Raw genomic sequence first — 22542 nt, forward strand, 5'->3', positions numbered from 1 at the left:
GCCAGCCGGCACGTCCCAGCCTGCGATCAACAACGCGTCGTCTGGCGGCTATCGGAACAACAGGCGAGGAGGAAGAGGCAATAATAATAATACTAATAATAGAAGCTGAATCCAATATGACGCTAAAGGACGGCCGATGATACAATGTCGAGCTTGCAACCGATGGGGGCATTTTGCCAGGGACTGTACGGCGAAGGAAGTGCCACAAAAACTTTGCAAGTGGTGCGGTCCGGGGGACCATGACGATGGCAACTGTCTGAAATCTGGAGTGAATTTGTTGAATGTAGAAACGGAGGATGTGCTCGCCATAACAAGATCCAAGACGAAAGCAGCCACTTACCCAGATCATCGTACGGAAAAACGAAAGGCACTGGAGGCACGAGCGGAACTGGAGAAGGAGATGTCGACGAACAAGGACGCACACAGGCTTGCAGGTACTTCTCACTCTGAAGCAAAAACAAATATTATAAACCAACTGCTACAGGTCGAGATACCCGTCAAAATGAAGGATCTCCTAGAAAGTATGCCACACTTGCGGATGGCACTTCTACAATCCGTACTGATAACCCTAGTCGGCCGACCAACACATGGAAGGGACAACCTTGGCGAGACGGCAGCAGACCCATTAGCCCTGACGATCAACAATGGTAGACACCCAGCAGTGGTGGAAATGGGTATACTAGGCACCATCTTGACTGACACCATTGTCGACGGCGGGTCGGGAGTAAATGTCTTGCCAGAGGAAACATGGAAAAAATTGGGCAAACCTACTCTCTGGCCGTCCACCAATAAATTATTCGGAGCAAACCAACACGGCATCAAGCCACTTGGCACACTCATGGTGCAGCCAGTGACGATCGAAACACAGCCATTCGTCTTGATCTTTGTGGTCGTTCCATTGAAGAAGAAGGGATATGATGCCATCCTTGGCAAAGGCTGGCAGGTGGCGGCAAAAGCAAACCACAATTGGAAAAAGAACACCTTGTCCATGGAAAAGGCCGGCAGAAGATATATCATTGACCTCAATACCCAACTGGTCAGTGAAGAGTTGGCATCAAAGTTAGAGTCCGACGGGGACGACGGTACGGACGAAGGGAAGGATGGTAGGGAACCAAATGACGAAGGCATCTTAGGAATTCAAGCCTGTTCTGAGGACGAGACGGATTCTTTGAGAGGGCTCTTCCATTGGCAAATGGAAGACTATGAATTATTGTACGGGTGCAATGTGCTGGAGATCGAAGAAGAACCTGACGAGAACGAGTTCCCGCCAGAGTACGGACAATACAAGGAAGGGGATGCCCCTGTGGATGACGCACCAGCGCACCAGTTTGACAAGAGTAAGCCCATAAGGTACGAGGAATCCGCACTTAAAATTACAAACCTTGGAGAAACTTCAGAACAAAAAAATATTCTAGTCAGCGACGACTGGAATCCGGTCTTGAAGATGGCAGCGTTCAAAATGTTCACAGAGTACAAGGATGTGTTCGCCTGGACGTATAAAGACCTCAAAGGGGTACCACAAGAACTTTGTGTACACCGGATCCCTCTAGTTCCCGGAGCCGTGCCTGTACGGAAGCGGCCATACAGGATGAACAAAAATTATGCCGCTAGGGTAAATGACGAAATTGACCGCATGCTCGAAGCAGGAATCCAGACCAGCGAATGGGTATCACCCATTGTGATATCCTTGAAAAAGGAGGCCGATCAGATAAGAATCTGTGTAGACTTTAGGTGTTTGAATGATGTCACAATTAAAGATCCATTTCCCATACCATTCACAGACACCATCCTCGAGGAAGTAGCGGGCCATGAAATTTATTCATTTATGGATGGATTCTCCGGATATAATCAAATTTCCATTGCAGAGGAGGACAAATTGAAGACCACCTATGTCGTAGAAGATGGCGTCTATGCATACAACCGAATGCCATTCGGGTTGTGCAACGCGCCAGCTACCTTCCAATGGATAATCCTCCATATTTTCGACAAAATGTCCGTAGGAAACTTCAAAGCATTCTTGGACGACTGGTCCATTTGCAGCACGGAAGAGGCACATCTCGTCGCACTTGGCGAATGCATGGAAAGATGTCGACGAGCCCGCCTCGCCCTAAATCCCAAGAAATGCAGATTTATGGTGCCTCAAGGCAAGTTGCTAGGGCACATTGTCTGCAAGGCCGGACTGAAGATTGACCCTGACAAGGTACGGGTCATTGTGGAGATGGAGGCACCCGACGATGTCACTGGCGTCAAGTCATTTCTTGGACACATTGGGTATTATAGGCGGTTTATTAAGAACTTTGCCCAAGTATCATACCCACTTGATATGCTGACACGAAGGGGGGAGCCGTACATCTGGGGGACGGCCCAAGAAGAGGCTTTCCAAGAGTTAAAGTCACGGTTGGTAGGTGCACCAATCCTGACATATCCAGACTGGGACAAAGAGTTCCATGTACATGTCGATGCATCCAACTTTGCCATAGGGGCCACATTGGCGCAGGTTGGCAGCCACGGGCTGGACCACCCAATGTATTTTGCAAGCCGACTCTTGTCAAAAGCAGAGAAGAATTACAGCACGACGAAGAGAGAAGCCCTGGGATGGTATACTCTGTCCAGAAATTCCGACATTACCTATTGGCGACACCATTCACATTTTATGTGGATCACCAAGCGTTGATGTACCTGGTGAACAAGCCAATCATCCAGGGGCGGATTAGCCGATGGCTGTTGCTTTTACAAGAATTTACATTCAACATCATTGTCAGACCTGGCAAGAGCCATGTCATCGCCGACCAGCTATCACGGATCAAGTCTGGAGAGCCGGCCGAAGGTGTTAACGAGGATTTTTCGAACGCCCATCTCTTCCGCATTGCCGTCCTTCCTGCCTGATACACGAGAGTGGGCGAATACCTGTCAACTTCAAAATTTCCTAAGCAAATGTCGTCAGGCGAAAGACGAAAACTTGTACTAAGAAGCAGAACATTCCAACTTATAAATGGCCTTCTCTACAAAATGGGACCTGACCAGATCCTACGACGATGCATCTTGGAAGAGGAAATCCCAGGAGTCCTAAGAGAAGCACATGAAGGGGTCACAGGAGGACACATGGGACCGGACACGACGGCAAGGAAAGTCTTACTAGCAGGCTTATGGTGGCCGACAGTGCATAATGACGCCAGAGAATAGGTGACAAGTTGTGATACATGTCAAAGCGTTGGACGACCGTTAAAGAGGGATTTTATGCCACTCAACCCATCGAATGCTCAAGAGTTGTTCGAAAGATGGGGGTTAGACTTCATTGGTCCGTTGAAACCAAGCCGGGCCCGACGATGTAGATAAATTGTCGTGGCGACTGAATACTTGACCAAATGAGTCGAAGCAAGGGCCTTGGCAGACAACTCCGCCGTTAGTACGGCGAGATTCATTTATGAACAGATTATCACCCGGTACGGAATACCTATACAGTTGACAAGTGATAGAGGAGGGCACTTTGTAAACCACATTATCCGGCTGTTGACAACCGAATTCAAAATTTTCCATTCTCTATCAAGTCCGTACTATCCTCGGGCAAATGGCCAGGCTAAGGCGACCAACAAAATCATGGTGTCAGTAATTTATAAGTCCTACGGGGTTGAAAAGGAAGACTGGGAGGAGCGTGTACCGTCGGTACTTTAGGCGTACCGAACAACTTACAAGGTAACCACTGGGCAGACACCATTCCAATTAATATACGGCCAGGAGGCTGTGGTGCCAGTGGAATTCATGGTGCCAAGTCTCAGAATTGCCATTGACAACAGGTTAGGTGACATGGAAAGCCTCCAGGAGAGACTATACGCCCTGAATAAGTTGGATGAAAGACGGACGATGGCACAGTGGGCGACGGAGACAGCTCAGCAACGACGGAAAGCCTGGCACGACAAACATTTAAGAAGGATGCAGTTCACCCCGAGGCAATTGGTATTGAAGTTTAATGGTCGAAATGAAATTAAGCCAGGCAAGTTCAGGGTAAAATGGCTAGGTCCCTTTAAGATTCGTGAAGTTGGCGTGAACGGAGTCATCAAGCTGTGGACGATGGACAGGATGGAGGTGCCTGATGCTGTAAATGGCTCCAAGTTGAAAATCTATCACCAACGGAGGCAAGAGACGAGGTCCGCCTAAGTGGACAGGTAAGTGCGGTTGTATGGAAATGACCGTACGATAGGTCCGTACGACCCCGTACAGTAGGTCCGTAGGAAGAAAAAACGGAAAATTAAAAAAATTGAAAAATATAAAAATGTTGTCGTATGGAAATAACAGTACAGTGGGTTCATACGGCCGTACGGTACGAAATTTTTTTAAAATTATATTTTAAAAATTTAAAAAAAAAAAAAAAAACCGTACAGTCGTACGGAAAAGGCCGTACGGACGTACGGAATTGAGTTTTAAAAAAAAAAGAAAAAAGGGACATACAGAAAAAAGTTAAAGTTATTTTTTTGTCATTAAGTGTTTTATATGGCATGAATACTCAGGAAATTGCCAAGTTAGAAAATTGTCGGGTTATAAAGACGTCCGTACGGACAAATCAGCTACTTGCCAATTAGAAAATTGTCGGGTGATAGTCGTACAATCAAATCAGTCATACCACATTAGCAAGGCAAATCCGTACAAAAAGAAAGACAGTTAAGGCTCGAAACAGTTACAAATCGAACCCCAGACAAGGAATTTTTATTTTATTTTGATTAATGGCGATTGAACCTAGGGGATTGAAAAAGCTAGACTGGAGGAAGAAATTGCAAGAAAGAGAAGAGCAAACCAAGAAGGAAGCCAGAAAGAAACCTGCTGTAGCAATGGGCGACCAAGACAAGGGCAAAGCAATTGCACAAGATACAGGAAAGGGAAGAGTTACGCAAGTCACCACAGATACAATTCTATTCGAGGGTTTGGCTGGAACGGTGTGCAGGCAATGGTGGGAAAATGCCACGAGCCCGTCAAATATTGAGGTAAAAATTGAATTAACAAAAGCTAGGGTCCATGATGCTATTCAGATGCCCATTTTTAATATTAAGGAATTCGAACCCTGCCTACGACAAATGATTAAAACATATGATCCTGAACTTCGCACATCGTCATTCAATTTCTAGCACACTGACATCATTGTTTCATTTAACTCTGATGATTTTGAGAGAGTATTTGGCATTCCTGACAAGGATAAAAAGATTGACAAAAAGGTAACAAAGTTGTCCGAGGAAAGAAGAACCCAGCTATTAAAAGAAATGTGTAGGGACAACTTGACTATAAAAGAATGGAGTCGCATCCTGGATCCGAAGGGAAGAGGTCTGAGGAGGGAGGACCATTGGCATCATCTAGAGTCACAGTGGGTACCATCTCTACCATCCCCATACCTGGGTTTGGTCAGATGCATCCTCGGCCTCCACCAGTCCAACCATCGCCAGTCACAGCCAAGATGACGACACCAGCGAATGCACCAGTACGCATGCTCGTCATCCTGACGGAACCTAGGACAGAGGAGGCCCAGAGGACAATCGAGGAGAGGAGGGCGGGGGACGATGTCAATTCATGGCTAGATAGATATGCGGCTCTACCTTCATCCCCACGCAGGCAGGCACCACCCACACCTTCCTACCCTTGAATTCCTTCACCTCCAGGGGTTATCGACTTCGACAGTGGCACTAGAAAGCAAGGCGATAGAAAGACACCGCTGGTGGAGGAGGGGACGGTATCACCGCAGCAGCAGCATCAGGTTGGACGGATTGGAGAGGGGAGACCTATTGCCATGGTGCAGTTCTTAGCCAGGATGGAGGAGGAGGTTCAGTTACTGGTTGCCTCGACAGTAGAGGAGTCTGTCGGATAGCTCACTTTGCGGAGACTCCTTGTGTTTGCTACATCTGGAGTAGCAGTGGCATTTCAGCAGTGTTTTGAGCAGCATGGATGGCCGACGCTTGATCTTCCAGAGATGCGAGCAGAGTGGCAGAGCCAGGAGGTGGCCGGAGGGAGTCAGACACAGTCTGTGGTCAGATGGATTGAGCAGGCTATACGAGATAGGTATCTCGAGCTTCGAGAGACTCAGCTCAGGGCGGATAGGGCTCAGGAGGAGTTGGCCACTTGCATCCCTGCATTGGAGACAGAGTTAGAGCAGCAGCGCACCCATGCTAGGAGTACAAATGAGATCCTTGCCACCGTGAGAGGAGAATTGAGTGTCGTGAAGGCAGAGTTGGCAGTGCAGTCAAATGAGAGAGCCTCAACAGAATCGAGAGTTGCTACCCTGGCAGCCGAGTTGGAGGCGAAGCATCAGGAATTGATGGAGGCAGTGTTTCGAGTGAGGAGTTCTCGGGAGCGGCAGTTGCAGGCTGAGCAGGACCTCTGATACCGGACCGACCAGGTGGTACAGCTTCGGGAGCAGTTGGCAGTAGCAGCCCCAGCCCCTCCACCATTACGGACGCCTCCCTTACCCCCTCAGTAGTCTGTGTGTAGTTGTAATTTTGTGGGGTTCGTAGTTGTTATGTGTTGTAGGCATATCATTCCCATTTTGTTGTCTGTCGTCCGGAGACGACATTTCTTTTTGGGGGGGATGATGTTGTCGGGTAATTAAGCAATAAGACATTTAATGTAATTAGAGTTAATGACGGCAGTTAACCCGTCGGTCGTCGACAGTTGACACTAGGTAACTGACCGGTCACCTTTATATATTAGCGAGTCCTTGGTCATGGAGACAGAGTTAGTATGGTCATTGTCATTGTACTGACATTATTATGAATCAATGAAGATCTGAGTTTCTTTATATTCTGTCATGTTGTATTCTGTCATGTCTATTATTTCTGCAATGCATTGAATTACACTTTATTGGCAAAACAAAGATCAAAAGTTGTTTTCTAATTTCAAGCTAGATTGTAATCTCTAATAAAATTGCAATTTTCCCATGCCCAAGTCTGTAAAAAACTTGGCAATCAGATTCAAATTGAAGTGCCAACCAGTCAGAGCCACAATTACTTGTGATTTCCCAGATATTTGCTTCTATAATTAGGAGTAGGACTCTTGTTTTGAAGTTGTACATTAGAGAATTTAGGCTTTCTTAAATATGGTGTGGACTCACTTGTTTTTCTCAGTATAAAATTATTTAAAATGTTGAAGACAAATATTACTACATTCATAAATAGCATGACTATGTCACTACAGTGATTGGGAACATGCTTGCCACAAATTTAGATAGGTTGTTTTCAAGGAGTTGAAGCATAGCAATCTTAGAGTGAAGGAACATGAAAGCTTCAAAAGATGCTTCTAGACTATTAATCACAATTACTCTCTTTTTATTGATCTTCCAAAGTAAATTGTCTTGTTTGGACTTTGAGGCTTTTGACTTCATGCCAAAGAACTTTTTGTCTTGGAGATTACACAATATTGTCGATAGTTCTAACTTCTATATTACTAATATCATAGGAATCTACAAGAGAAAAGTGTGTCTGTTCTTGACTACCTCTGAGCTCTTAATTAGTTTAGGAGTACAATATTGGATCAAAGTTGTATAATGACACTCATCTGTTAATTACCTTTGGAATTTATATTGATGTGCTTGAGGACTTTAATAGAGATAACAGTCATGTGCAGATGGTTGCATTATGCCTTGCTTGATGTGTTGTTTCTTGATGATGTCATCTTAATTCGAGATTTTTCTTTTGGTTAATAGTTGTCATTTAATGGCTTCTTTTGACTCTGAGTAATCCAACTTCTTGAATGTAATAACATTACAACCCTCAATTTTCCTAACAAAAATAAAGAAGCAATAAGTTGAGCCCAGAAATGTCCTACGTGATTGCTTCTAAAACATGGAAGTTGATTCATTTAGTCAGAGTCACAAGAAAAGACAAATCTTCAAATGAATCAAACATCTCAACATACTCAAAATGTAACTACCTTAAATATCTGCAATATGTCTCTGAATTCTCTGACATGTCGTTCTATTTCTTCTGGGCTGCAGTTATTTTCAATTCCAATAACTTCAGCTGGAAGAAGGTACATATATTTTCGGCTAGTGCAGTCTATTCTTGCATCAAAGCCCCTACAATATAGATGTATATCAGAGTCAGATCATTAAACTTCTGATTCCACCTAAAAGCAAACCCAAAACATATTAAATAACATATAGATCAGGATATATTCATGGATATCAGTACATTACAATCCCTCATACTCTATGCAGCACCTATGCAAAGATAGCCACTGATCAATGATATGATCTTTTATGTAGCACTGATATATCATAAATGACTATCAAATCCTCAATCAAATGGTTTGTACTCTACAGAATAATTTTTCTAGTTATTGAAAGCAAGATAAGCTGAAATCAGATATTAAAAATGTGCATTTGACTATCAACCAGTGCTGTATAGATTGAGAAAATGTATTATTTAACTCTAGCATGTGGTCTAGACTCTATATGTTCACAATCTCAATATATGAAGATAATAGTTTTCCTGAAGTTTTAAATGGACTGGTTCTTTTCTAGAACTTTCAATTTTGGGGGATTTGACCCAGGTGTGTTTTTAAATCATCTCAAGATGACTTCCATGAGTATTCATACTCACAAATGACATCTTATATCATCAGGTTTGATGGTAATAATTACAGGCAAAGAGAACTCACATAGCACACAAGCACCTCTAACAATTTGTTAGTTGGGAGGAGGAAAAGTGAATGTAATCACTGCTTTGATTTTTTCACCCTCTAGCCTCTTTCCCTATTGGAAAAGCTTTTGGAACATGTAATCCCTTATTACGATATTAGTCACCCTTATCATGCAATTCTAAACAATACAGGATTAACCCAAATACATCCCAATAAGCATTGACAGCTTTTGCAAGAAATTCAATTAGAATTTATTTTTTGCCAGATTTGGCACTTGTTTTATTGAGTTATCTCAAGATAACCTCTAAGAATAATCATTTACTCTACTAGAGTTTAAAACCTTCATGCATGTTAATAATTATTATAAGGCAAAGAGACCCACTTAGCACACAAAGACCTATAAGCATTCCTTAGAAGGTCAGAAAAGGTGAATGTAATCACCCTTTTGGGCTTTTCACTCTCTAGTTTCTTTCCCCATTGGCAGAACTTTTGCAGCATGTAATGCGTTATAAGTCACCCTTATCTTGCAATTCTAACCGATATGGAATAAACCCAAGTACAACCTAATCATATAAACATGTGTTAGACTTTGAAGGCTATCAAAGGCATTTTAATTAGAATTTTAATGTTTGTCAGATTTAACCCATATATGTTTTTAAGTCATCGGAAAATGACCTCCATGAGTAGTCATTCTGCTTCTTCATGGACATTGGTAATAATTTCAAGGAAAGGGGACCCACTTAGCACACAAGCACCTTTAATCATTTGATGGTAAAAATCATATTCATAAAGTTCTCATTTGTAAAATGGTAGGTTGTGTAAAGCCCCACCTTGCATGGACTATTGGGTGTCACTTTTTCCACCCACCATTTTTTGTGATATAGTGTATTTTTATAAACTTTATATGGTTAATATAAATGACACTTTCATTAAAAAAATGATATGCTTTAGTAGAAAATGACCAATAGCATTAATATAGCAAGTTACTTATGTCTACCATCTTATCAATTATTATAGATTGAGAAGAAGCTATATAAGAAGGGCTAGGTTTTAAATTTGCTAATTAACAGGCTGTTACATGTAGTTATACACTATAAACATCTGTTTATATATTGGAATTGATGCAATGTGTTATTCTTCATTATATATGTGTTTTACTCTACTAAACATGATCCTAAATGGACAGGTGGCATTCATACTTGTTTATTGGCAAAATGCTGAAAACCCGTACATCGTATGGTAGATATTGATTAATAATCTCTGCAAGTGCTGTACCATCTGGGTCATCTACCCATGCACCATCAGGGACCTCCATCTTGAGTGTTATCACAGTAGCTAGAGAATGTACCTGACAGCTATGCACATAATAAGTGCTGCAGTTAAAACAAGCAAAAATCATGTGAATGCTAAAATTCAACTGTAGTTACCCTGGTCAATGCAACAACTATTATACATCCCCTCTTAATGCTGCCTCTATCTTGTGACTTCCCGTTTCCTTCTTTTGCTTTTATCCAGAATATCCAATGCAAGAAATATTGTTCTAGCTTCTATCTATTCCTTTTTCTTCCTAGCATAAAAGAAAAACTAAATGATGAAATTATAGACATGAAGAATTATGGCAATAACATAGAAACACACACAACTAATAAAGATTTGTCTTAGTTGACTCATATCATTAGAATGATAATAATAAATGCTTTACACAATATCAGCCATACATAACATTAATATCAAATAGAAAATGTGAAAGAAAAGGCCATTTAGTGGCACAAAGAAAGACAATTAAAATATTGAGTTTAACTCTAGCAAGGTAACTGTGTCATCAGAGAGGTATTAATAAGTGCTTTGCAGAAGACTGTCATTTATTAAATAAATATCAAACAAGCAATGTGAAGTTAAAGGTTTTTTGGAACAAAATTAAGTGAAGAAAATCCAGAGCTGTTCAAAAAAATTAACTGGTGATTATGTTTATAGCCACTCCAGTGCATGTACACATGCATGGCTGAAGATAACATAATTTTGCAAAACATAAAAGCAAATGAGCAATTGAACTTTCCTTGGGGGTATTCACATTTGAAGAGAGAATTGTGGATGCCGGAGTGGTCATAGATATTATGGCATAGTCAAAATCAGAAGCAGAAACTGTATTATGACCACCAAGTTATGCTAGAGGTGAAATCAGTGCAAACCGACAAGAAATGGAAACCATGAAAATGTAAATAACTAATGAAAGTAATTCAGGGGAGTGCAAACAAAACCCTCATCATCAAATATTTGGTTTAGAAAAAATTTGACACTAACATTATGGTAGCAGGAAAATGTTATTACAGATGATATTTGCCATATATAATAATAAAATCATAATATTTTTTTCTCATTAACTGAAAATTCTCACCCCCTTGTCTGTCCGGCTGCTCCTCCTCCATCCTATTTTATGTAGGTTTCCATAGTTACTTTCAAGCATTCCTCCTGCCTTGAGAATAGCTCTCTCCAATTCACCCTCGATTGCTACATTTAACATCAGCATGCCATCAGCATATCCCTTTTGGCAAAATAAACTTTACAGAGATATCTATTAAACTATTCAAATTCTTCTTTACATAGATTAAATGAAAACCATTTAGAAATAATTGCTTCCATAGATTAATAAAGAGTTATTAATAAGGAAAACATCAATATTACAAATGGAGAAAACGCATGCGAATAAAGGTTATTCTAGGACAAGAAAAACTAAAAGATTCAATCCTTGCATAGTGTCATGGAGTGCATAAGCCAAAGTCCACAATAGAATTTTGAATTAATAAGAGAAGGCATATCCTCATAAAAGCAATCTATCTCAAATCATGATCATTACCAGGCATAACAATAAACTATTAATGTCACTGATGCAGTTATCAGAATACTCAAACTTTGTGAATCAGTTAACAAAGCTCAAAACCTGCTCCAAGCAGCCATTCGGGGCAACATTTAAACAACATACTGAAAAAATAGTATGTGGCTATAGCTCATAACAAACGCATTCAGAAGCATCAGAAAATAAAGGATGTATACAACATGATAGAAGTGGGCAAGACTCTGTTTGGTGTTGAAACGAAAATTGATTAACTGATGATATGTGAACCAGATAGGGTTCATCTTTACTTAACAATAACACACAAGACTACATTAGGCACTAGTAACCATTCGTTCCTTATAAAAAGTTTAAAGTGGGTCCATAGTTACTTCACAGATAGCAAAAACCATTACACACAAAAATCATAACACTTCAGATTTGTACTCAACGCATCTATTTTATGTATATCACAATAATTATTCATAAAAAGCAGCACATCCTAATCTCGCAAACTTCTCTATCTCTTTTCTTTTTCATTTTATGCTTGCCTACCTATGCTTACCATTGCATTGCAACATATAATCTAATAACGCTTGACTCATGATTGTCCCCACATAACTTTTGTAATGTCCCCTTCTCAATGATGTGCATTCAGTGGTCCATTGGCCTATTCTGGAGACCTGTAGGCTATTTGGAAAGGAGAATTAAGCTTTCCTATTTTCTAGGAGGATCCTTTGGTGTTTTCAGGGGGTATATGTGGGAATCTGACAGTTTGGATTCTGGATTCCTTCTAGGTTTTCAGAGAGCTTCAGGATGGTTCGACATGCATCTGCATCAGGTGACTTTTCCTATACTTAGTATTTTTAGTAAGTGCGACGGCTGCTCGAAATGTGGTTAAAATCACTTTGGAAACACTTACTATTTTTAGCAATATACAATTTTTAGTAAGTACTATTTTTAGCAGTTCTATTTTTAGCAGGATGTCAGCAGGCCTTTTCAGATGGCTATTTCCGGAAGGTCAGTTTGAGCAGTTGGTCTTCCAGCATTTTCTGGTGCTATTCTTGGCAAGGATTTTGCAGCTCAGCACGGTGGCTATTCCTGGCAGTATTATTTTGGCAGGATCCTATATTCACTCAGATGACTATTTTTAGGAGTTCAGTTTAGAGCCCCAACTCAGTTCAGTTTTGGTGATTTCCAACACTTCAATCTCCGGCTCAATTTGGCAATAATCAATATTTGAGGAGAAGGTATTTATAATATATTAATACCTTAGGCATGAGGTATTAATATTTTATTATTTTATGGATGGACGACTTAGGCAGGGAGAAACTATTAATTTTATCCTAAGTCTATTTGGGAGAAATTTGCATATGACTTCAAGGGGGTCGTCATGGTGTTAATAATTAAATTATAACTTAAGGCAAATGGGGTGATTTTCTAAGTATATTGCCTTAGTAATATTTTTTATTTGGAAGTCATAGTTGGGCGCCCACTTTACACTTTATTTTATGACACTTATATTTATTAAAAAGGGCCATTTTTGGGTGAATGTGAATTTGGCGAACCTGTGCAAGGAAATGAAATGGAATGGCATTTGGTTTCGGCATATTTGGAGTGCATTTGAATTTGAGTTTGAATTTGGTTGGCAAAAAATTATAAATAACTTGGGCTCTCATTTTGGTATCTGTTGTGATGTATTCACACATCGCCCCATTGCAAATGGGGACCCCTACTTTTTGATTTCCAGGGTTTGTTTTCTAGGTCTTTTAGGGTCTTGTCTATTAGCCTTTGCATTTTGAGTGTTGCCAAAGAGATCACTAAGATAGCAAGCTCTGTTTTAGCTAGGGTGATTCAGTGGATGCTCAGGGTTAGGGTCATCTTTAAAAGCCTTCCTTAGGGCGAAGTTTTGCTCTGGTTGCTAATTGTGTTTTTGAAGAGGTCAATGAAGCTTGGTGAGTGAATATCATTTTTGAAGGTCTGAGTTAGGTCAAAATGGTGAGTGATGAAGTCTTGGGTGTTGATTGATGAATAGTTGACCTATCTATCCTTTGGAGACGCCTTGGACAAGTCTAGGCATGATGATTTGATGAAATGGTCAAGAAATTTGAGCAAAACTCAAATTTCGCTCCTGACCCTTCCAAAGGGTCCAAAGCGAAATTTCACCAAGGGACCTAAAACTTGACCTAAGTCAGTGAGTGGTTGAGCGAATGGGCAAGGATTTGGAAGGATATGCACCAAGGGTTGAGTCTAGGGCAAAGGCAAGTTAATTCCAAAGTGAATCAAGCCTAGAATCAGGAATTTCGCTCCTGACCCTTCCAAATGGTCCAGAGCGAATTCCTCTATAAGACACTCTACATTTGACCAAAACTATGAACAAATCCATGTCCCAGGTATTATTGCAGGCAATTCACTTATTTGGAGTGAAGAAATGTGAAAATGAAGTCACGATTTGAGCTCAAGGAAGAATTTCACTCGTGACCCTTCCAAAGGGTCCAAAGCGAAATTCATATAAAACCCTATTTTTCACAACATCTTGAGCTAGATGTCAACTTGAAGAGCAAATTCACATGATCGTGATGGAAGGAAATCTAACAAAGTATGTCCAAGGCATGAAAAGGAGAAAGGAGGTGAGAAATTAGCTCAAAATGAGAATTTCGCTCCTGACCCTTCCAAAGGGTCCAAAGCGAAATCATCATTTGACCCTCTATTTTGCCTAGGACATTGGAAAGACCTTGTTTTGAACTAAGTAGGTGGCAAATTCACTTGAATGTGGCAAGAGGAAGTTGGATAAATCGAGTTTGAAGTGAATTGAGGAGAGAAGAAGTGTGAAATCAACCCAAAATGTGAATTTCGCTCCTGACCCTTCCAAAGGGTCCAGAGCGAAATTCTCCCTAGACACTATTTTCTTCCTTGTTTTGGCCAACAGCCTTGTTCCTTGGACATGGTGGGGGTAGATTGATATGTTCTTGCCTTAGGAAGTGATTGAAAGCATTGAAAACTAAGGATTTTGTCCAGGATTGTGAATTTCACTCCTGACCCTTCCAAAGGATCCAAAGCGAAATTCTTCATAGGCCTCATTTGCTTCCTTTCTTAGACTACCAACCTTGTTCCTTGGGCGTATTTCGAAGTAGATTAACATGTCTTTGCCTTTTGAAGTGATGGAATGTGAAGAAGTGGAGGATTTTTAGCCTAAAACTAGAATTTCGCTCCTGACACTTCCAAAGGGTCCAGAGCGAAATTCTTGAAGAACGCCTATTTTTCCTTGGAGAGGGTCAAATCCTTGGTTTTTATGGCGTGGATGGGAGTGGAGTAACATATCCTTTCCTTTTGAGGTTGATTGGAGTTGAAAAAAATGAAGAAATGAGCTCAAGACAAGAATTTTGCTCCTAACCCTTCCAAAGGATCCAGAGCAAAATTCCCAAAATCTATTCTTTCTTCCAATTTTTGTGTCAAGACAAACCTTGATCAAGGTGAAATGAGCTTGGAGATACTCCTTAGACATGCATTTGAGCAAGTTGTGGCCACCAATGATGATGAATTTGAGCTAGAACAAGGATTTCGCTCCTAACCCTTCCAAAGGGTCCAGAGCGAAATCCTAAATAGGTCTTGTCCCTGGCCATGGTTTTGAGCGAATTTCCCCTATCAAGCCATTTTGAGGGTCAAACAAGTGTTGCATACATATGAGAAGGATCCAAAGATGAGAGTCCAGGTATAGAAAGTGAGAAGGATAGATCTAGGTGAAGGAAAACAAGCAAATCAAGAATTTCATTTCGCTCCTGACCCTTCCAAAGGGTCCAAAGCAAAATTCCCAAAATCACCTAGTTTGCCCAAGATTGAGATTAAGAGATGGATTCGTAGGCCTTGGTGGAGAGAAGGCTAGCATGTGCTTGTCTTGGGAGGCAATTTGGAGTAAGGAAATGATAGATTTTGTCCTAGAATGCAAATTTCGCTCTTGACCCTTCCAAAGGGTTTAGAGCAAAATTCTTAAAACCTCTATTTTGCTCCAATTTTGCATCAAACCTAGTGTTGATTGAGATTAAGGGCATCCTTAGGCATGCATTTGAGCAAGTTGTGGTCACAAAATGAGAAGAATTTGAGCCCAAAATGCAAATTTCGCTCCTAACCCTTCCAAAGGGTCGAGAGCGAAATTCCTTATAGGTCCTGTCCTTGGCCAAGGTCCAAAGCGAAATCCTCTTTTTTGGTCTTTTTGGGAGTCAAATCAATGATATCTTCAGGAGAAAGCAATTCAAAGGTCAAGAGAAGTTCAAGGCAAGGAGATGATGAAATTTGAGCTAAAATGCAAATTTCTCTCCTGACCCTTCTAAAGGGTCCAGAGCGAAATTATTATAGGGCCTGTCCCTGGAGAGGATCTTGAGCAAATTTCACTCTAATCCCTTCTTGTTGATGATTTAAGGTAGGAAATGCTATGTTGGAATGAATTTATTATGTGTCCTTAATCACCTTTTGGTTTGTTTTGCGGATGGAAGAAGATCGGGACAAGGACGACCTATTCCAGTCCATCACCATCAAGGACATTCCAAAGGCATAAAGGTGGACTCAAGGTGTTTTGAAGCATTGAAAGACTACATGTGTTCAAGGAATTGCCAGCTATCTCTAAAACCTTCACTTCGCCACACAAAGAAACCACATGATGACAGAGAAGAATGACACTTCAAGGTGAGGTATGCTACCAGAGAAAAGAACATTTGACAATGAGGAAGCCTCATCAAGCACATAGAAAGTCAAGGAGGTACATCATTCATCGTGTCAAAAGACAGAAAAGAGATCAACCAAGACACAGACGTCAGACAAGGTGGCATCCCAATCATTTTTTCCTCCAGTTGGATTGGTCCACCTTAGCATGTCCAGATTCAATGTACCTAATTTATCAGGGACAGCACAAACTTCGGTGTACCTACCCCTGCTTCCTATTGGTCCTCACTCCTAGAATGTAATTTTTTCATTGGCTAAGGAAGTTTGTTATAACAAACCCTAATTAGGGTTTCTATCCTTTAATCCTAGCCATTGATTCTAAGTCAATCAGAGCCGTCAATTTGTAAAGGGATCTCTATATAAAGCCTTGGCTCCTCATTTGTAAAGGTTAATAGTTAGTGAATAGTCAAAGAATAGTTAGGAGTTAGCAAAAGAGAGATAGTCAATAATTAGTAGCTCAATAGTAGATAGCATTTTAGAGTAGAGTAGAAAGAGAAGGCAAAGATTGTTGTCAAGATATTGTTGCAAAAGACATGTAAACCTCACTAAAGAAATGGTGAATTCTATGTGTCGATTCTACAATTTGCATGGTCTCTATACTTCTCAGATTTAATTTCATGTTATTAGATGAATGGAAGGAATTTGTATGATCAATGGTGAAATTTGTATATCCATACTACTAGCGGTTTGTTGATTGCAAACTTGCCTTGCGTAGTCAACTGGAATCATTCAACTTAAGCTTAACTTCAATTATCGCTTCTTCATTGATATGCATCAACCTGACGGTGTTTATGCTTGTAGCGGTGATCTGAACATCATAAAGCTATCCTTAGAAGATTGCACTAACCTTGTGGAGATGATCCTAGCATGTCAAAGCAAGACTTAGTTAGAATTTCATCAAAGATTATCCATTGCTCCTACATTTTTAGTGTTAGAATTAGATCCTTCTCCAACCCTTATCCTTTTTTTCCCTTTTTAAAATCAAGGATCTATAAAGACCCACGTTCCAGTGATATCCAAAGTAAATCAGACGCTCAGGACATCAAATGTAAGTCCCCTTGTGATTCCAGCAAAATCACATCATACCGCAAGAGCTTATCGACACGTAGAGAACCTACAATCAGAACCTTGGAGCTACTCCAATTGATCCTTCTACGAGATCTTCAGCATTTGGGGAAGCTTTATTCAAGAGAGGATAAGGTACCTTTAGGTATTTTATTCTGTGTTCGCATGTGCATAAAAAATACATCAACAGTATCTCAGACAATTTACACTGTTATGCTGTCGGATTGACTCTAGACAATCTTCGAGGGTGAATACCTCCTAGGTCTCTTGACAGACTTCAAGTGTGAGATATCACTCCTAGGTGTGATTGGATCTTCTAAATGTGTGGTTCGATTTTAGTATGCATTTTCAGATTTTCAGTGTGGTGTGGATTTCAGTGTTGCTGGTTTTTGGTGTGGCTATAGCACGTTTTAGTTCATAACTCTCAATTCAAGTGTCAATCATTTTGGGTAGTGGCTTGTTCTCTTCCTATGCCACAGGCGATCAAGTCTGTAAGTTTGTAGAGCTTAATGTTGAGTATTTAATTTTTAAATGTAAATCGCACTTCTTTCCTAGTTGTACTATGTCGGGCTGCCTGGGCATGTGTGCATAAATTCATTTGGGGGTTTTGGGTGCAGTTTGTTAGTTCTAATCTCATCGCTTGTCTTGTATCTCTCATTTGCATCCGTTTGGGGGTCATTTCGTTGAGTGTGAATAAAGTTACGAGCATTTTTGTGAGTTTCTAGGCTGCTGGTTTGTGTGTTTCCAGCACATGGGTTGCATATCAAAATCTGAAAAATTGTTAGTTTGGAGTGTTTCCTTGTGTGGAGTTGGTTTTAGAGTGTGTGTGTTCTTTGGAGTGTGTTTAGAGATAATTTGAGTGTGTGGGCAGTGATTTAGAAGTGTTTGTGAGGATTTTAATGTCGTTGGTCTGTATTTCCAGCCTATTGTTCATTCATATCAGAATTAGTTTTTTGGGGTTGAAGCTAGTCTTCAGGTGTGTGAGTCTATGGTTGTGGTGTGAAGAGTCTTGGTAATAAGTTGCAGCTGTTAGTTTGGGTTTTGGCATTTGAATATCCATGATGAATCATATTGTAATGCTTGTAAGTAGCAAAGAAGCAAAAGTCGGCATTGAGTCGCGATTAATCGTGAATAATCGCGAATCATCAGAAATGTCGATTTTTTCCCCAAAGTCGGGCCAAAAAATCATTGACTATCAGTCAACGACTTTGGCCGATTAATTGCAGGTAGAACTCTGCAAAATCGTGTTTAAATCATGTTTAAAATTGCAAAATATCTGCTCGGCTAAAAAAATGACATAAACCCTAAAAATCACCTGTGAAAATAGACCGATTCTGGGTATAGTTTGCATGGAATCGGTTAGGGTTTGAAATTTTTGTCCTTAATTTTTTGCCGAACGTTTTGACCTTTGCAAAACCTTAATGACTTTCTGTATCGCTGAAAATTGAAACCTTAAATATTTTTGTTTGCATTTTGAATAAGAGCCTCACCTTTTCTCACTGTTTCACCTGGGAATTATAAATAAAAAATCGGAAATAACGTTTGTGCAACTGATAAAGCTTGAGAAATATGAGAATAAGCTTTCAGTCTTTCCCCTTTTTTTTTTGGTAACTTTATATTATTGAGTACTTTAAATTAAAATCTGAACTCTAAATTAAAAACTATGATATCTAATTTGGGGGATTATAAACTTTATATAGGTATTTATAAAAAAAATTATAAGCGACAATCCTTACATTCATTTATATTATTATTTACTATATGTTTAATATATAATTAAAAATAATTTAATAATTAACATTATAAAATAATTTGTAAATTAAAATTATTATACATTATATTAGTGTGTCATTTATTAAATTATATAGAATAATTATATAATTTAATAAATTGTAAATTAGAAATATAAATAATTTAAAAATTAAAATTAAAAATTCGTATCTTTATAGACCATTAATAAATGTAAATATAATAATATTTATTTTTAGTTTATAATGTATATTATTTAATTTCTAATATATAATTAATATATATAAAATAATTTGTAAATTAAAATTATTATATATTATATTAATGTGTCATTTATTAAACTATATAGAATAATTATATAATTTAATAAAATTGTAAATTAGAAATATAAATAATTTAAAAATTATAAATTAAAACTTCATATCTTTTTTTTTTTTTTGATAAAAGTGGATGACCCACTGAAATTATATTAAATATTTATATTTTTTACATGGTGTCTGGTTCAATGAGCACTGAAGGGAAAGAACCAATAAGAAAACCCTTCAGTATTGCTCAAGAAAACAAAAGCCTATCTACCCATTACAATAGCCCATAGGCAACCCAAATACAACCCCAGATTACATCATCAATCGCATTAGATATAAAGGAAGCTTTGAAAAGCTTGTAGGACCCAGTGAAGAAAATAACATCCCAGAATGAAGCCACCATATCTTAAACAAAATCAGTGCCAGCACCCCAAAAAATCAATCTGCCTATGCACCACATGAATCCAAGGCCCTGCAGAGAACAAAACACACAGCCAAAAGGGAAACAAGAAAAAGCAATCCTGTCAACATGAAAATGGTTAGCATACATATGCCTATCCATATAATAAGTAGAGAAGGATGGAGAAAACCCTCAGGAAACAAGGTGAGGCCAATCCATAAAATAGTCCAAAGCAAAAGCCATATCAGTAACAACAGGATAAGGAGCCATCTGCACCACCAAATAAACTGCACTTTCCAATTCCTCCGAAAAAGCCACCAACCACCAATTTTGCCAAAAAATCTCCAAATAATGCAGAGCATTGTGTAATAGAAAGAAAAAGAACAAAAAAGAATGAATGCCATACCTGCACACCTATCCGGAATATAACAGAGAAGAAGATAACCGTTGTATGATTATCTTGTCATCATAAGAGAATGTCCAGCAAGAGACCTCATAACAGAAGATGAAAATTCCCTCATATCTTACAACAAGCCCAATCATTAAAGCAATTGCCTAAACAGCAGGGCACCCATGGAGCATAATGATTTAACAGAAGGATCAGCTCCACTTAATGTGAAACGAAAGCTCATCGCAAGGTCACCCATATCTATCCGCAAAGAGAAATGATTACCAAAAAAGCAGAGCATCAAAGCATTATAACAAAATTCAACCACGAAAAATAATGATTAACATAGAATATCCAATGCCAAATCAGTCCCCAAGAAGTCCAAAGGAAACCGAGGTATCCATCTACCATGATGATAATCCCATAAACCTATCATGTAGCTTCATGGGACAAGACAATGCCAAGCAAAAAAAACCAATAATTACCAAAACTGCCAGCCGATCAATAAGGTATCCCCTCTCTGACCATTTGGGAAAATAATTTCACAAGAACCCCGACGATCTCACCCATATAGATTGCCAACCAACGTGCCACAAAGCTGAAAAATAAAAAAAGATCAAAAGACAATCGCCAAACTAACAAAAGAAGAACGAAGATATCCATCAACAGGGGTATCCATAATATTAAAAAATGCAGCCATAGAACAAACTTGAAAATCGACCCAAATCCCATTCACTATCAAATAAATGTTAGCTGGGCTTAAATTGCCCCTCCATCCTCCATACTTAATAAGGAGCTACTACCAGAAATAGCTAGAACAGAGATGCTGCCATAAGGCAAGACAACATCCCCCCTATAGCCATACAAGGAAGTAAACTCCCCACAAAGCAAGGAGATGGGTGAGGCCAATCGAACAAAAGGTAGGTCAATCCAAAAAAATAGAAACCACAACAAACTCTTTCCTTAATGAGGAGATTCTCCCAATAAATGTCAATAGCAATGATATTGCCACAAAGGCCAACACCCTCATTATAGGCACTTACAAAAGAACAACCACACCAAGAAAAGGGAATGAAGGAAGTTTCTGAATGGAAGGACTGTTAAGAGAGAAGTTTCATGCAGGAGATAGGAAAGTCCGAAGGGGCAAGTTCTGTATAATCAGCACCTTCAACAACAGCCTTGTTTGCAAGAAAATCCGCGAAAACATTAATCTCTCTAAAACAGTGAGAAATAGAGAAAGTGGAAAAACCATTAAGTTGGAGGAGAATGTGCTCCAAAAAATACTGCAAGTGCTAAGAGAGACACTTTTTGCTAGCAACCGCCTGAAAGACCGGCATTGAATCACCTTCAATAACAATATCCTTAATGTTTAGAGAAAGAGCAAGATCAAGTCCAAAGGATAAAGCCTGAAACTCAGCCATGTTATTAGTGCCATAACCAATATATTTACCAACTGCTTTGATGATTTTTGAAGAGTGATCAAAAATAATTACCCCAATCCCAGACCTCCCCGGATTGCCCTTAGAGGCCCCATCAAACTAAAGTTTGAATGAAGGGAAAGGAGGAGGACTCCATTTAGCCATCTTGCGCTTAAGAAATAAAGAAAATCCATCTGATATAACCCCATGAGAAGGCATCAAATGAAGTGAAGACCGCCGCCAAGTAGCCCAATTATCCCAATGAGAAAAGGACCTGAGATGATCTAAAATTTTATGAATGAAATAAAGCACCACTTCAGTAATAGAGGCTTGAATTTTACCAATTATGTCTGCCAAAGATGCAGACTTATGTTTGAAGATTCTTGAATTCATTTCAAGCCAAAGATTCCAGATCACCAGAGATGGAGCAACAACCCAAAGAGATGAGTAGAACGAAGAGGGAAACAACAAGGGCCAGGACATAAACTGTGAAAGTAGATTTGAACAGAGAGCAGAAAACCATCCTAACATACCAAACAGCCAATACCAACATTCAGAGGCAAAAGGACATAGCAGGAAAAGGTGATCCACCGATTCCATACAATAACCACATAAAACAAAAGGAAAAACTATCGTAATCCCAAGCCTATCCAATCGCATTCCAGTAAGGATTTTATCTTGGACTGCCAACCAAGCAAAAGCCCCTGCTTTTGGAAGACAAGCAGGATGCCAGAAAAGCTTAATAGGCCAACAAAAAGGCATAGGGGCCTGAACCAAAGAATTGTACCCCTCTTTTACCGAATAAGAGCTTGTAGCATTTTTAACCCAAACCAAAGAGTCCTTGTTATGGAAAACTAAAGGTCTCCTACGAAGTTCTTCTACAAAAGCTAAAATAATATCGTTATTAATAGACTGGGGAGGGATATCCTTCCATTTAGCCACTAAACATGGACCTGAGGTGACAATGTTAAAATAATCTACAACAAAAGGTCCCCAAAGATCCGATAGGATATCCGGCAAAGGGGACCAGTCACGAATAGCTAAGAGAGCAGGAT

General features: G+C 39.6%; 1 protein-coding gene across 2 annotated transcripts in view; it reads right to left on the bottom strand.

The window, feature by feature from the left end:
- Nucleotides 1–22542, bottom strand: part of LOC131078616 (putative tRNA pseudouridine synthase) — a 240509-nt gene that overhangs the window by 156716 nt on the left and 61251 nt on the right. For both annotated transcript variants that reach the window (XM_058016358.2, XM_058016360.2), the window contains exons 3-5: nt 11012–11124; nt 9816–9964; nt 7906–8050 (exon numbers count right to left, since the gene is read on the bottom strand). In XM_058016358.2, coding sequence (XP_057872341.2) covers nt 7906–8050; nt 9816–9964; nt 11012–11124 — 407 coding nt within the window. The remainder of the gene's footprint in view (nt 1–7905; nt 8051–9815; nt 9965–11011; nt 11125–22542) is intronic.

This window comes from Cryptomeria japonica, chromosome 3 (genome assembly GCF_030272615.1).
Source record: "Cryptomeria japonica chromosome 3, Sugi_1.0, whole genome shotgun sequence".
Lineage (NCBI taxonomy): Eukaryota > Viridiplantae > Streptophyta > Pinopsida > Cupressales > Cupressaceae > Cryptomeria > Cryptomeria japonica.